Genomic DNA, 17,198 nt, shown 5'->3' with positions numbered 1-17,198 from the left:
TATATAAAAGGAGTTAAAATAAATTATTTTTGTATATGATCTCTACTGCTTCGCATGTATTTACAGCCTTGGCTGTGATGGCTCTTCCTGAGGTCTGTTGGAAAACAGATCCATTTCCCTTCCTTATGGACCACTGGAAAAGAAGCAAATGAATTGGCTGTGGAACTGCAAGAGGATTGTCCTGGAAAGGAAGCACACTGGCTGGGGAGTCTCTCTGAGCAGGTTGCCTGCAGTTCACTGGCACATAAGAGAACGATTTTTCGCCTTTCCAGTGAACTGTCACCAGTTAGGATGCAGGCAGATGCTCAGACTGATAAGAACACTGACTCTCTGATAAGAACACTGACTCTCCCATCTTGGAGAGATGGCTTTGTTTTTTTTAAACAGCTTTTATAGTGTTGAATGCTGAACTGAAGTGTGTTTATTGAGGCTCACCAGACCTTTATGTTCTTGAAGCCAATAAAAATGGTCGCCTGCATTACAGCTCAACGCTGTTTATCGGTCTGGTATTTAATTTTTACCATGTGATTTTTTCTTTCATAATAATGTTATTTATCATTATATACCCAACTGCCTGTACTTTATGTGCTGCTCAGTTTTCCACTGCTCAGGATGGATGATTGGAATTGTGTGGTTGTGCATAAGCAGTTAATTCATAGTCAAAGGCTCAAAACCAACTTGTCCAGTTCCAGTTGTGCTGTTTAACTGGTGGTGATACAAATGCTGTAATTACAATTACGTAGACAGAGGTGCATGGCATTTAGCACACTGTAATTGGCTCCTGTGGTTACACTTTGCTTGAAGTGAGCTTAGTCATTGAGACTAGGGGTTAGAAGTTGGACTTTTTTTTAATAATAAAAAAAATCTTATTGTAAACTAGGAGAGATTTAAATAATCAAACTGGCCTTATTTTAGTAAGTTAGGACACTATTTGCAGAATTTGGAGAAAATCCACAGAGTAGATGATACCAGGATCTATAAACACAGTTTATAAAAGAGTTAGAAAATTGGTTTAGATAAGAAGTATTTTCTCCCTTAACTCTTACAAGCATCTAAGAGCATAGGTAATGATGCTTAATGTAAAAACAAATGAAGGCTGGTCTGGAGTAGCCGTTGCAGAACTAAGTTAATGTTTCAGAATAGTGTTTTTATATACCAGAACATACATTCCTATTGAACCAAAGTAGTTTGTCAGTGGCTAAATGAAAGAAAACCGTGCAATGCCACCTTAAAAATCAGATCTCAGTCAGAAGTAGGCCTCATAACCTATGAACCATGGAGAATGTTTTTTATCGTCACGCACCGAGAGTCTTGCTGTATGCAGTGGTCTCGCATTACATGCAAATTTATTCTGCTGTATGTAACGCAGGCATATCTAAAGATCGATGTTGGCTAACGGGATTTTGATACCAAGTTCCATCTTACCTTGGAGAAGTGCAGGATTTTAGGATTTTGTTATGTGATACTCGATAGGTCTCTAAAGTTTTTTCACTTTAAGCTGAAATACAAAATGCTGGAACCAGAGACAACTAAAATATGAGTGTATTTAAGCCAAACATGTCTCTTGGCTATACAAACTTAGGAACATTAAGTGAATTCAGGATCCGTTTTGGCCGAGGTGATGTTTCCAGTTCTGTTACTTCAGGTGTTGATGCATCGTCAGGTGCTATGGTATTGTTGAAAAGGGGTGAACACTTTAAAATCTACTGGTAATAACGACTACACAGCGCCTTTCTGTTAAAGAAAACTGTGGTTTGGGGTGGAGGAGGAGTACAGCTGTGGTAGTGGGTTTTTGTTCTGCTTTTCTTTTTTTTTCTTTTAAAGGGTTTGAAAAGGCTTAATAAAGGCTCTGTAAAAAAAAAAAAAAAAAAAAAAGGGACGTTTGGAGCAAGTGGAAAGACTGATGTTCATAGTCTCTATTTTATGATATCTTTTTATGGGTTTTTCATAGGAAAGCGAACTTAAGCAAAGAATTGACATTTTAAGGGCTGTAAACTGGAAACAGAAAATGAAACAGTATTTTTAGCATTTGCTGTTGCTTATTTTATCTATTCAGTCAATACTAACCTACTGTCTGAAAGGAAGAAAACAGGATCCACAAGCTGGAAGCTGCAAAGCTTGACCCTGCAATCATGTCATGTCCTAGTAGTGAGAGTGACAGATACTGTAAGGGATTCTCCTGAATCCCTTAAATTTGCTTTCTGGGGTGCTTTAAAGGATAAAGGCTGTCTGTGTCGAGAGATCTGTGTCTACCTTTCAGAGAATACTCTGGCATAGGCAAGGAGGAAAGGAGACTGATTCTTCTGGCCTTGAAATACATGGATGTGAATATTCATCCTTTTTTTTTCTTTGGGCCCTGAACCTGCTAATAACACTTAAGTTTGACTAATAACTATTAATCAGGCTTCAGGGCTTCAGCTGCCTGGAGGGTCAGGAAGAAATGATTTTCCTAATGCGTAATTTGGCTTCTTGGCTGCTGATTTGCACTGTGGCGGATCGTGCCGTGACAGCTGAAATGCTTCCTACCCCAAATGTTATGTTGTGCCCCTCTCACAGCAGTTGCCAGGCATGTGGCAGGGGTGGCTGAAGAGGCGCAGTCAGCAGTTCTTATCGTGCTGCAGTCCACTCTGCCACAGTAGTAGGATATGTTTGCCTTTGTATTAGAGACTGGCTGCGATATTAGGCTGATTACGGGGCGCAATGGTATCAGCACAGACTTTGGGAAGGAGTTTTTCCAGGAGAAGTTGTCGAGGACTCTGTAGGAGCAGCCCTCTTCCTCTGTAGTGTGGGGAATGGTTCACCTAATGCAGCGTGCCCAGATGATCTCACACTTAATTGCTGGCAGAGTCCTTTGGCATTGGTAATAGCCTATTCTCCACTGGTGACATACATATTTTGTATAAAGGGACAGAAAAGGCTATTTTTGGGCTTCCACTGCCTTGCGAACTTGTTTAGCTCAGGTATTGCAAGTCCAAGTGGTGAGCAGCTGCTTCTAATTCTGGAAGGGGCACGTACCCAGAAGGAAGCGTGCTGCTACTCGGGCAAATGTCTGAAGAAGCCTTTGTCCCCACTGTGGGCCATGTCGGGCAGTTTGAGAGCTGCTCATGCTGGGGTTTGGGCGATCCTTTGACTCACCTGTGGAGGTTTTTTAAAATGTAATTGTTTTTGCCTCATTTGAATGAGGTGACTTGTTGCTTCAGCCTGAATTCGGAGTCGGTTGCAAAACCGAGCTTTCATCTCGCGAAGGTGAAGGTATTTACGTGTCGTTTCCTTGCTCTGATGAAATCACTGATAAAGTACCAACAGAAGCTTGAAAGTTAGCTTAAAACAAAGTAAAAGGTATAACCGCAGAAACTGCTTCGTGATCTGCCTTCAGAAGCAACTGCTGTGAAATGGCCAGCAGCCAAGCTTTGCAGTGCCTCTGACTTCACCTGGCACCGTCACCTGCCCTAGGAAAACAGTTCTCAAATGATACAATGATGAATGGCACTTCTATTTAACAGTGTCATCCGCTCAAAATGGTCTGCAACATCTGCTGCTTTGTTCGTAAGGTACACCGAAGGTGAAATAACAGTGGAGTGGCTGAGAAAAGTGTTTGCAGAAGGGCTGCCTGCATTCGAGCTGCTCAAGTGTAGTACCTACAGTGTATCGTATTTAAAATAGAGGGAAAAAATCCTCCTGGAAAATATTAAGAGAAAATATTAAGAATTTGTAATTTGATGTAAAAATGTACGTATGAAGAAGTAACTTATTTGAATTTTACTGATTGATGATAGATTGTGAATAGAAAAAGCTGTTCTCTAATTATTAGTTTTCCCACCTGAAGTCGCAGTCACATTCTGCGTATTACTCATCTCTGGAGCTGAAAGCTAGAAAACTAAAGGAATACCAACAAGCCCAACCTCAGAGGTACAATTTCTGTTCACTATTAGGAAAGGGGTGCTCATATTTTATGAAACTGTCACTGTTAAACTTATTTTCAATGTTGTACATTAGAAAACATCAGCTCGTTCTGGTTGTCTCCCTAAGTTAAAAGTGGAGAATTTTCCCTCTGTACCAGCTAATCCGTAGCTTGGATTTTTTGCTCGGAGGATGGGCATGGCTTTTCTGTGAAATCCCGATCAACTGTCGTACTTGGGTTTTAAACATAATGTGTCAGAGCTTCACTCTTTCTGTGATCCAACTCTTGTGTAGATTTTTGGGTGGTTTTAAAGGCAAATATAAACAGTGACATAAATGTCAATTCAACCGGCAGTGCACGTAGAAGAATCCTCTTGTTCTTTGTTTTTCAGATTAAACTTTAAACTGACAGATCTGCTCCAGTAATTTAAGTTTTAAAAGCCCAGATCTTGATGAACTCTAGGACTTGATATTATAACAGCTGTTAAAATGCTGTTTTGTTCTGGTGTGTGTGGTTTCCCCCCACCCCTGCGTTCTGTATAGTTCTTCAATATAAAGGATTGACAAATACCCCAATTCTTACCTTAAGGATGCCTTTTGTTTGTTTTGAAAGTTATTAAGGTAATGATAAATACACAAAATTGTAAGTTGCTGCTGACATGATGACTAGTCCTGCTCATGCCACTGTTATATGCCTGGTGTGCAGTGCATTCCTTCATAGCCAGAGCCCGCCTCTCCCTCTACCATGATTTTCACCCTTCGGCATGAGCTGGGGCTGCGTCCTCAGCATGGCCTCACTCAGCTTCACAATTCCGAAGCTTGAAAAATAACGTGTAATAAATGCATCATGTTGTTTTGGGGCATTGTTTTTTTGCTTTTGTTTTGCATAAAAGAGGCTTGGAGATGGCAGCAGCAACCTTTGGTTGATGCTAACTTTTACTTTTGAACATATGAAATCAAGGTGCAGGAGCCGTGTACTTTCTAGGAGGATGTATCAGAGTACGGGAGGAGCTAGGGACCTGAAATGGGATGTGCAAACGTGGATATGTTAAGTAGCATTTGAAAACAATGCATATTTTGTTTTTTCTTGTAAAATATCAGAGACGAGTGGCAATGTTGGTGACCTTATAATTGTAATTGTTAGAACACTGACTTTAAAGGGGGAGATGAAGATTCAAATCCCCCTTTTTTTGGGCTGTGATTGCAGTAACATCTGGAAGCACACAGTGTGCTTCTGTGAAGTGGAAACCTTCAGCTTCTTCCTGTTGAAGCTGTGCCTCTTTGCAGAGAGCTGTGTGTTCTCGCTCTCTAAACTTCATCAAACTTAATTTTAAAGACAGTTATGAAAAAGGATGGTAGAAGAGAGTATGAGTTATTTATATGGAGGGGTTATTTATTTATTTATTTATTTATTTTACTTTTCTGGCTTGAGGTTGTTACTGTATTTTATCTCAAAGACTTGTGATTTGTATGTGAGGGGCATAGTCTTTTGAGGGGTAAAACTGGGATCTCTTTGAACTGCTTTCTTCTCTAACCATGTTCATTCTTGTACAGCTTATTATATTTTACAGGAAGGGCAATGCCCTTATTTCTTTGTCTTTCAAAGAAAACAGCATTCCCTACAGAGAGGAATTGAGCATTCCCTTTTCAGAGGAATTGAGAACAATTACTTAACCAAACATTTAGAGGAAGTGAGTGGAGGAGGAATGCTCAATTTGTGTATCCTATATGTGACCGAGGCATGAGCTTTCCATTGACTTGAGTCATGTGGAAGTTCTTGGTACAAATATTTCTAAACTTTCAAACTTTATTATGTTACTGTCAAGATGGGGAGAGTTGTTGCTTTCTCGAGGATTAGGAAACAGTGTGAACAAGGTTTTCCAGATGTACAGTTAAGACTTTTAGATGTAAGGGTTATGAAACTGAAATGCCATTTCTAAGTGTCAGAATTCAGCATGGCCTTCAGTGCATTGAACTTCTTTAGGTACCCCGTCGTTCATACCAGCCAAAATACTGAATTGGCATCATATAGCTGATCTTTTTAGGGAACCTAGAAGAAATTGTTCACTTTGAAGTTAAGCATTGTTGTGCTAAAAGACTGATCTACAAAGTGTGTTGCTTATTAATGTGACCATCTTGGAGCTCTCAGATAATTAGTATCATAAGCTTGTGTTTGCTGATTTGTTAAACTCTGCATTCGTATTTTGGGTCGTCAATTAGAGGGAATGGCCTCAAGCTGCGCCAGGGGAGGTTCAGGTTGGCAATGAGGAGACATTTCTGCTCAGAAGGAGCAGTCAGGCATTGGGACGGGTTGCCCAGGGAGGTGGTGGAGTCACCGTCCCTGGGGATGTTCAGGGAAAGGTTGGATGTGGTGATTAGGGACATGGGTTAGTGGGTGACATTGGTGATAGGGTTGGACCAGATGATCTTGGAGGGCTTTTCCAACCTTAATGGTTCTGATCTTATTTAAAAAACAAGGTACTGCAGATTTTAGATGTGTGATTCTTGTTAATAACAAGATGTTTTTTTTTCTGTTAAGTAACTTTTTTTTTTGTCTTTCTTTATAGCTTTCATCCAGTCGGATGGCATAATAGAAATGCTACGTTTTGATGAAGGAGACCTATTGCAGGTATGTATTCAGAGTAAATGATCTAAATTAACAGTGTTGCACCATCTCCTTCTTGATGGCTGTTTTTTTGAAACTCGTGGGTAAGCATTTTTTTTTTTTGAAGACAGATAAACATGGAACTTCAGCTAGTCCAAAAACTTCTTGGCCTTCCAGGTTTATTTTCAACAGTATGCACTGGTGTGTCCAGAGGCTCTCATACCCTGGTCTTATGTCAGGAAACTGGTGGAGCTTACCACAAGTTTTGTCTGGTCAGCTTGTTCAGGTTTCCGTTTTATTTTTAATTCCACCCACCACCCCTGGAAAGCTGGATATTTCCTTGTGTTTAAGGTTCATCTGGATATAAAGTCATGATTCAGTTGGATAGTGCAGGTAGAGGAATTGGGAGACATTACAGGATTCCTTAATGTAAATGTAGACCTTGGCACCAAGTCACCACCAGGTTTAAAGAAAGTTCACATCAATGAAGAGAGGTGACTGCTGTTGCAAATACTATCTTGTCTGTTTTGTCATGTGCCAAAAGAAAGCTGACAAGAATGGCAGCACTACACCTGAAAAATACATAACTTTAATAGAATATGTACTAAAACTTTGAGATGGTGATAAATGTTGGGTTGAAAGACATAGCAGCATGGCTTAATGCTTTTGAGTTACTGAGTTTTGAAGTTCTGTTGACTAGAATTTCATGAGTACGCCCTGTGGATAGTATGTATGGCGAGAATGTTTTGTTAAAATTCCTTGATGATGTTAGCTGTGGTAGGTGAAAGGGAGGAGAGAAGATTTATGGGGAGGGGAGAACAGCCAACAACAGTAATTGTTTAAACAATTAACATGTGTCAGTCAGGTGACTGTGTTTAACTTCATTAGTTAGTATTTGATTTACAGTTCCTACCTCCTGTCTAGTCCAGAAGAGTCTACAATTGTGAAAGCTGTGTAGTTTTGGGTTCATGATGTGATTATTTATTTCGGAGTTGTGAGGGCTCCCCACACCCCCATCTAATTTCTTAAGTTGTGGGGTTTTTTCCTCTTCTGCTTGGCCTTTAATATTAGTAAGTCAAAAATAACTTATTTCAGGTTTTAAGATTATACTGTGCAAGGGTAAGATCCTTCAAATTGATCCAAACTGACAATTGAAAAGGTTACAGACAAAAAATAAAACATCACCAAAAAAGCCACCCCAAAATCAGGTCCCTAATCAAATAGTTATCTCTCACACACTAAATACATTCTCTACTAGATACATACATAGGCTTATTTTTGGACTTAGAGTAGAATGGTGGAAACTTTCCAAACAGTGGTTATGGTCTCAATTACTGCATTTTTGACTCAATATTTCTTTAACTTGCATGGAAATATCACATATCAGTATAAATATATAAGAAAAAAATCACTAGGCTTAGCTGCATTTCTGTTGCATACTTGATTAGAATATATTTTGCTTGACAAGAGTGGCTTAATAAAAATGACTGACAGTTGTTGGCCCAATTTTTGAGATGAAAAGGATGTAGTTAATTCAGCTATCTACATTTTAGGCATTTTTTTCCACAGGACTCCTTACTTAACTAATTAAAATTAATCTTACAGATTTTGAAATTTATTTATTTATTAGCACATTTAATTGCTGTAGCTCTCAAAACTAGGATGGTGCTGCTGTGAACCACCTCAATAATTGATTTAAAAATGAGAAGGAAAAGTAAAATGAATTGTTAATCGTTCTGACTTTATTGCAACAGTGAAAAGTTAGTTTAAATATGAGGGTGGAACAGTCAAACACTGACTGTGTAAACTTTGCAGTGCTTTGGATTGCATTTGGCTTCCACTTTTCCTAATACATCACTGAATATTTAATTTAAAACACAGCAAGAGACAAAAAATTTAATAATTGGTTCATATGTTAGATATTATGTTATTAATTACTTACGGCTTTTAGGCCAAAAATTCTTACATAATTAAAGCCAGTTCCTTTTAAACAGAATGATACAGCATGTTTTCTGTAGCTTACAATTTATTTCCTTTTCTGTCAATTTTAAGATGGTGACCTCTTGTGACTACCTAGTGCAGTTAAGAAATAAGACCAGAGCAAATTTGTTGCTGTAAAAACAGATTTATATATTGGGAACAGCAGTTCCTAAAGTTTTAATCCTACTGCATGTCATTGAATGTTTCTTTTTTAGTCTTTCTGTAATTTCTCACAAATGTCTCTTGATTCTACATCATCCATCATTGCAGAGTAAATACAGTGACGTACTAGTAACTATTAGACATCAGCTACTGTCTAGTTGTTATGTGACCTTCAAATTATTTTTTTAAATATCAAAAATAATTGTGCATAAAGCAAATAATATTCAATAAATGATAGCATCTAAGCCATCTCCAATCTTGGTTTACTTTTCTATCATTGGAGAATTTGGTATCCCTTCAGCCAAAGCAGGCCTTCTTCTTGTTTGAAGGAATTGTTTTCTAAATAAGGGGCTTTCTAATCAAGGGCTGGGTCCTGCATAATTTGTTAGGAATTGCTGTCACCTCTCTCCAGTTAAGAGTATATCCTCTTGATACTGTTTCTGTACTTACTGGAACTAGGTACTATTGTCAAACATTCATTGCATGTTATGAAACCAATCACATTTTAGACTTCTCTTTTCAAAAATAAGCAAAATGTATTGGGAAAATTGTGCTTGACCAGACTGACTTAAAGTGATTCAAGTTATTGAAAAGGTATTTTTCTTTTACATATTTAAGTAAATCACTTGCATTTAGTAAAAATGAAGTGGCAAAGGAAATGTCATTAGTTAATGCTAATGGGTAACTGTAGCAAAGTGAAGACTACCTTTGAGGGTGGGCTACCAGTACATGGATTAGAGTTCTCCATTTCAGAATCATCTGGGTAGGAAAAGACTTTTAAGGTCACTAAATCCAACCATCTACCGAGTCCCACCACTAAACCCTGTCCATTAGCGCCACATCTATATGTCTCTTAAATACCTTCAGGGAAGGGGACTCCACCGCTTTGCTGGGCAGCCTGTTCCAATGCTTGACCACCTCCTCTGTGAAGAAATTCTTCCTGATACCCAGTCTAAACCTGCCCTGGCACAACTTGAGACCATTTCCTTGGGTTCTATCACTTGTACCTGAGAAAAGAGACCAGCATCCTTCTCACTGCAACCTCCTTTCAGGTAGCTGTAGACACCAATGAGGTCTTCCCTCAGCTTCCTCTTTTTGAGCCCCAGTTCCCTCAGTCACTTCTCATAAGTCTTGTTTTCCTGTCCCTTCACCAGCTTCTCTGCTCTTCCCTGCCCACACTTGAGCAACTCGGTGACCTTCTTGTAGTGAGGGGCCCCAGACTGCGCACAATATTCAGGTTGAACACAATATTCCACCAAGTAGCCTTAACAGAGCAATAGCAAGAACTGTATTCTCTAACATACATGCTTAAAGGTTTATGTCTGAATAAATTTGTTACTTCTGCCTATGGATCTAATGGGAGAACTTCCTTCTGCCATCTTTGGTTCACGTAATTCAGTCCCCTTAAGAACCCAACAATTTTTTTGAACTCTTGAAGTAATTTATTTAGATCCGGAGCATTGCATAAGAATTTTATTAATGCAAATTGTCTTCTGCTCAATACAAGATTCTCCTTAATTTATACCCGGAGGTTTCTTCAGTAGTAGGCAATTTGCAGAAGTCTGTTTAATTGGTTGGCACTTCGCAGCCGTAGATTTCATTGAAGTGGACCTCAGGAGATCACCTGGTACTTTATTTGGGTAGTGTTGTGAGTAGATGGACTGCCCTTGGCGCAGATGCTTCTCTCCCCTGTTGTTAAAACCTCCAGTGAAGTAATGTTCACAGGCTTCCCTAAGTACATATGTTTCATACCTAAGTTAATTTTGCTTTTCTTTTATTTCTAATACATATTTGAGTTGATTTTTTTTCCTGCCTCTTTGTTATGGTCATTTTGTACTAAAAATACCTATAGCTTATTTATACAGAATTCTAAAAACACCGGGTCGCTTTCTTTAGTGCTCAGGCAAATAGGAATCCAGTACTTGAGGCACGGCACTTAATCAGGGCATTAATGATTTGAGGTTTTGCAAAAGGACAGAGTAGTTGCTTCCCTGCATAATAACACTTGTTTTAATAATTCCAAATGAGATGTACATTTTCAACAGCATCTTGTGTGCTCATGTAGTTTGCATTTCACTGAGTTCAGACACATTCTTTCTTTAGAACTACTGCTTAGGCAGTTATTCCCAGTTTTATATTTGAGCTCTCCTTCAGCAGAATTTCACCTTGTCAGTCTCAGGCCCCCCTTCAGTGCCTCATCCAGACCTGACAGATGCTTCCAGCCCCTCTGACTGATGTCATCTGCAAATATTAGGAGTGCTGATATAACTTATTAAAAGTAACAATTGCAGTTATCCTTTCATGTGAAGGTAACACACAGCCTAGCTTTTTGAGGAATGTATTGTGAAAAGTAAACTGTAATGCAAAATTTATGTTTCAGAACAAAGTTTTCATTTGCTCTTAGATTGACCTGGGAAACAGCCTTTTGTGAACTATTTATCATGAGATCTCTTGCCATAGTTATCTCACATTTCCAGCATAATAGTGAGTGATCTTCCACTGAGGATAAGCGTTTGGAAAGTAATTCTTGTTATATTCTTACAAGGAAAAAGGAAAATGGTAGAACTCTCATTTTCAAATTGTCTGATACGAAATACTTCATTCGTTATACTTAAGATTATCACAGTAAGGATATGAAATGCCCCTACTTTATTTTATTTTTTTTTACAGGTTAACTCCTAGAATTTTTTTTACTGCTATTTACTCGTATTGTGGAATAGCTGAGATAGCAAGAGAGAATGGTGCGATATATATTGTTAATACGTATTTGCTAAACTTGTTAATTTGATAAACTGCTATGAACTGTTAGTCACAAAAGCTGGTAATCGGAAGCACAACTGTCCTTAAAATCAAGTAGAGAGAACCGTAATGTGACTTGCAGTGGCTTTGACATGAGGAAGCTGAATACTAAGGGGCTCAGTTACATGCATGGAAATCAGCATTGCTATTGCTTGCTGGAGGAATTTCAATATTTTCTGCAGGATCTGTACTTCATTCATTATGACATGGTAAATCTAGAATTACCACCTCAACAGAAGTGGCAACTGTTTGGTTCTGGCATGTTGGTGACTAGATTCAGGTGTACAGTGGAGATATGTTTTTTATTACCTCAGATTTTCACATCGTATGTTGACTTAAAACACGGTTTTGACATGATCTGCATTAATATTCGTATAGCCCAACTGCTAAGATAGAGGCTGCATAAGTGGACAAAAAAAAGCACGTGGAAAGTTTGCTGGACTCTTGACCTCTCTGAGTGTGATCTGCAGTACAAAGTTCTGCCGGCAGTCAGTTGTGTGATGTTCCTTGGAGCTTGATATTTACGACAATGCTGCCTAATATCGTCTTCATCAACCTGGATGATGGGGGAGAGAGCACTGAGTAAGTTTGTGGATGCTGCCAAATTGTGCGAAGTAGTTGATACGCTGGAAGAAGGCAGGGCTGCCATTCAGAGGGACTTGCAGCTGGAACGGAATAACACCATGCAACGCAACTGGATGGGTCCTTGTAGACAGCAAACTGAACAGAAGTCAGCCATGTGCCCTTGTTGAAAAGAAGGCCAACTGCCTGCTGCATGAACAAAAAGGGAGCCAGCAGATAAGGGATGTGATTTCCCCCGTGCTGCCCCACAAGGGCAGCGTGCACTTGACAGAGTCAGACTTTGCACAGTGGAAGGATGAGCAGCATTGGACACTGGTTGCAGCGTGGGAGATTCCAAACTGATGTGAGGGGAAAAAGGCTTTTTTCCTGAGGCTGATCAAACGCTGGACTAGGTTACTCAAAGAAATCGTAGGAATTCTGTCTTTGTAGATATTTACAACCCAGTGGCCAAAAGCTGTGAGTGACCTGCATTAACTGGACCTCTTCTGAGCTGGGGATTGGACTAGCTGGCCTCTGGAGCTCCATTTCAATGCTTGTGATATTACAAAAAGAACAGCCGTCATCTCAGTTCTTCACCATTGCTTATGAGTAGCTGATGTCCCTCTGCTCCTTTAATGGAAAAAAAAAAAAGCAGTTTCTTCTTGTGCAGGAAGAATTGCCATCCCCAGGCTCCACAGGCTTTAGTTTAAAAAATCATTAATTGCAGCCCAGGAGCCAGTGACTGCTGTAAAGCCACTGTCAATAGGCATGTGTTGCATCAGCTAAAGTCAACTGATGCTTTTTGTTTCTTTCTCTGAGTTTGGGTCATGAAAGTGCATGGCAGGAATGACTCATGCTCAGTCCACTTTCAGCTACTTCCCATATCACAGCAGTCTGTGGTTGTTTTTTTTTTTTTTTTTACATTACCTTAAGCAAGATATTCATCAATAATTTTATTTTAATTATCCTACTACTTGCCATAGAGATGATGAATGCAGCAATGAAGACTTAAGGTGCCACCTGTGTATCAGTTTTGTAGTCGTCTCAGCATTTAGTTGCAATCAGCACGTAGCTCTGCTATGAGTGGAAACCTGCCTTACTATAAAATTATTTTGAATCTTTGTGGAAAAGGGAACCTGGAAAGATGTAGGAATACAGAAAGGTTTTGTAATTGAGAATTTCACGTTAAAGAAATGCATTTGGTGTCCAGAAACCTCAGGTCTTGATCAAGAGCTCTTTTCCACTCGTTCCCTACCCCCCTTCACCCTTTTTTAACCTTGTTCAAGACATTAGGGCTTTAATTCATTTGTCTAAACATAGGTAACCGGTGCTATTTGAGATGCCCTGGACTATCCAGGACATCTACGTGGACGTGGCAGATAATGGCACAGGGCATAGGGGAAACCGGGCACCCTTCTGGACTGTCAGCCTGCGACCAGGCACGTTGCCATGGGACGTTGATCTCCAGCGGCAGCAGAGGCCTATGTTTAGATAACTGAATGTAGTGTTAGGTAATGTGACCTCTTACCAAGAACTGAAGAATAGCAGTTATAACAACCCGGTGAGATAGTAAAATTGGGTGGTGGTTGGGTTTTGTTGATTGTTTTGTTTTTCCAGCTACAGTTAACCCCCTTGTTTAGAGGCAGCATTCAGGCTGTAAGGTCTGTTTTTTTCGACTCTTTTTGTATGCCAGACAGTTGTCCTGGATCATCCCACAACTGTTACTGAGTTTGGAAGGCATGGTTTCAGGTACAGATTCTCTGTGCAAAATCTTTTTTTGAGGGTGTAAGCCCCTGCAGGCAAGCTGTTCCAAGTATTGAAACCATTGATCAATGCCTTCAAATTTTTCAGTCCATTTCCAAGACTTGAACGCAGGCTTTTTTGGGGTAGGAGGATTTCAAAGCCCACAGTACTGATCGTTCCCTCTCCCACTTCATTATCCTACTCAGTTGTATATCTTCTACTGCTTTTCTCATGCTGACCTTATTTTTTTGTTGTTAGGCAGTCAGCTGGATCTGAAAACTATTCCAATTGTATTTTTCCCCTATAATTTAGTTTATAAGATCCATTGAAATACTAATAGTGTTCAAATGCAGCTTTCTGGATCTGTACTAAGCTTGCCATTGCAAGGTACTGTTTTATTATTTGTAGTGCTTCTCCTGTACAGATAAGATGTAATATATTTTTCCTATAAATCACTTTCTTGTACTGCTGTATTATAGGTCTATCCTCTGCAGCAGGAAAGAAAAAGCTGTATTTATTAAAAAGGTTAATTTATAGTTCTTTTTACCTGAAAAACCAGCAGTACTCAACAAAACATTCACTTTATACACTTTATATAATGGATTGATCTGATTCACTGTTTCAGTTCTTGGTATTTGTTTAACAGTTTTTGGAAAGGGGGTGTAGTTTTCACACAGGAAACATAGCGTGCCAGACTGCAACATAGTAAATCCATGATTTTGCTTGAATATCAAGTAAGAGTAATTTAAAACATGTAATGCAGCGCATTTGTATGTTTTTGTTTACTGCAAGACTATAAAGATTGACATGTAATAAAAATGAGTGATAATTATAGAAACTGCCACATGAGATTTATTTTTGGTTTAGTTCCATGATGCTATGGTTAAGCTGATGAGCTGCTGAAGTTGGTATGCTGTGTCTTTGCTCTTGATTGACCTGGATTTCAAGCCCCCAAAAAGTCATTGAAATCAATTTGTCATTTTGTTGTATTTAACAGACATTTTTAAGGAAAAAAAAAGCTTCATAAGCATGAGTCTTCAGTATATTTTTACTTCGTGCTTCTAATTTAAAGAAGATATTTGAAATGTTTCAAACTTAAGATGCCCTGCCAAAATGATTTGTCACTTTAAACTTGATGTACAGACTAATATTTTCATGGCAGATCTGTAGTTACAGAATATAGGAGGGAAAACTTGTGTGTAAAATCAGCCAGAGAATTTAACTCCCAATAGTTAACAATAGCTGCACAGCTAGAGCTGTAGTTAATGATGTGTATTTCCATTTGTTCCTCTATGTTCTTGAGTTAAATTTAGTTTCCACTACTTTCTGTCTAAAAGTTGACCTGTGTGGGGTCTTAAGCTAAGACTAGTATTAGGGAATAGTGGCCACCAGTCACAATGCTTAAGAGAGTAGATAACAGACAACTTCCTCTCCCAAATAGTCAAAAACATGCTCTCTTGCTAGAGCCAAAGCTAGTTGTCAGGGATGGGGCAGTGTTGGTAGCAACTATTTTGATTGCCCTGTCACAGGATCTGAGCCTGTTGGCTCCGTCGTCTGACTGTTAGGTAAGTGCTAATAGTTTAATGATGTGCTTTAGTTATGAAGTTTACTTAATTTCTAAAGAAAAATCAACTATTGGAAGGAAGTTGTTATTTAATTAGGGTTAATAATGCACTTTCAAGGACACTGGTAAGGATTTGGTCCTTGTTGTGAATCAAGCATTATTTTTGTGAAGTAAATTATTATTAGTAGTAATTGTAAAGTTTCTTAAGCGTCTCCAAAAAGCAAAATAAAATATAGCTTCTTTAATTGTAGGTCTTTTTACACTTTCACGCTTTGGTATTTTTTAAAGGATTTTTATTTTCCTAGCAAAGAGAAGGACAGAAAGTGTAATTTGTAATTGAAATAGAAGTCAGTGGCCCAGCCAAGGGCAATGACTTCCCAAGGGCTATGACTTCAGTTCTGAAATGCAATATGAAAAAATTCCCATTCCCCTTGAGAACAGATATCCTTTTACTAGGAGTGTGAACTGTGTCAGGTGGGTCAAGGTGTGCACCATAGGCATTTATCAAACCTGTAACCTTTCTTTCCTTCTCCCAGAAGATTAATATTCTTGGGCTTAAACATAAATGGCATTTTTGAGAAGGACTGAAATCCTAAATTTGATCTTTGTTACCCTATGGCAAGACAGAACTTCTTAAAAGTAGGTATCTTCATGGGAAGAGTAACTTGATATAATCTATCTGGATTTGTGCACAGCATTTTGCGCTATCCCATGTGACATCCTTCTCTCTAAATTGGGGAGACATGTATTTGATGGATGGGCCACTCAATGAGTAGGGAATTGGCTGGATGGTCACACTCAGAGTTGTGGTCAATGGCTCAACGTCCAGGTGGAGATCAGTAATGAGTGGTGTTCCTCAGGGGTTGGTATTAGGACTGGCACTGTTTAACATATTTGTCAGTGACATGGACAGTGGGATCAAGTGCACCCTCAGTTAAGTTTGCAAAAGACTATCTGTGTGGTGCACTCAACATGCTGGAGGGAAGAGATGCCATCCAGAGGGACCTTGACAAGCCTGAGAGGTAGGCCTGCGTGGACCTCATGAAGTTCAACAAGGCCAAGTGCAAAGTCTTGCATCTGGGCTGGGGCAATTGTAAGCACAAATACAGGCTAGGTGGAGAACGGATTGAGAGCAGCTCTGAGGTGAAGGACCTGGGATGTTGGTTGATGAGAAGCAGATCAGAAAGCCATCTGTATCCTGAACCATGTCAAAAGAAGTGTGGCCAGCAGGGTGAGGGAGGTGATTCTCTACCCTCTGCTTTGCTCTTGTGAGACCCCACCTGGAGTGCTGCGTTCAGCTCTGGGGCCCCCAGCACAAGAAGGACATGGATGTATTGGAGTGAGTCCAGAGGAGAGCCACGAGGATGATCAGGTGGCTGGAGCACCTTTCGGATGAAGACAAGCTGAGAGAGTTTGGGTTGTTAAACCTGGAGAAGAGAGACCTCATAGCAGCTTTCCAGTATTTAAATGTGGCCTAAAGGAAAGAAGAAGGCATCTGAGTGTAGCGATATGACAAGGATAATGGCTTTAAACTAGAAGAGGGTAGGTTTATATTAGATATTAGAAAGAAATTCTTTACTGTCAGGGTGGTGAGGCCTTGGAACAGGTTGCCCAGAGAAGCTGTGGCTGCCCCATCCCTGAGGGTGTTCAAGGCCAGGCTGGATGGGGCTTTGGGCACCCTGGTCTGGTGGGAGGTGTCCCTTGGGAGAATGGGGGTTGGAATTAGATCTTCAATGTCCCTTTCAATCCTGTGATTTTTTCAATTCTATGATTTTAATGTTTCAAAGCGGACATTCCGTACACAGCCTTCTTAACTAGCTGGGATTTCTTAGGCAAGTAAGGTTAAACTAGTTGGAATTTCTTAGAAAACCTAACCTCCTTCTT

At 39.5% G+C, this 17,198-nt stretch overlaps 1 protein-coding gene across 4 annotated transcripts in view; it reads left to right on the top strand.

The window, feature by feature from the left end:
* Positions 1-17,198, top strand: part of TMEM131 (transmembrane protein 131) — a 96,995-nt gene that overhangs the window by 13,046 nt on the left and 66,751 nt on the right. For all 4 annotated transcript variants that reach the window (XM_084287115.1, XM_084287113.1, XM_084287114.1 and 1 more), the window contains exon 2: positions 6,468-6,529. In XM_084287115.1, the coding sequence (XP_084143241.1) occupies positions 6,468-6,529 (62 nt within the window). The remainder of the gene's footprint in view (positions 1-6,467; positions 6,530-17,198) is intronic.

The sequence above is a fragment of the Netta rufina genome (genome assembly GCF_964035555.1).
Source record: "Netta rufina genome assembly, chromosome: 1".
NCBI classification, from domain to species: domain Eukaryota; kingdom Metazoa; phylum Chordata; class Aves; order Anseriformes; family Anatidae; genus Netta; species Netta rufina.
This window is presented reverse-complemented; position numbering and strand designations above follow the sequence as displayed.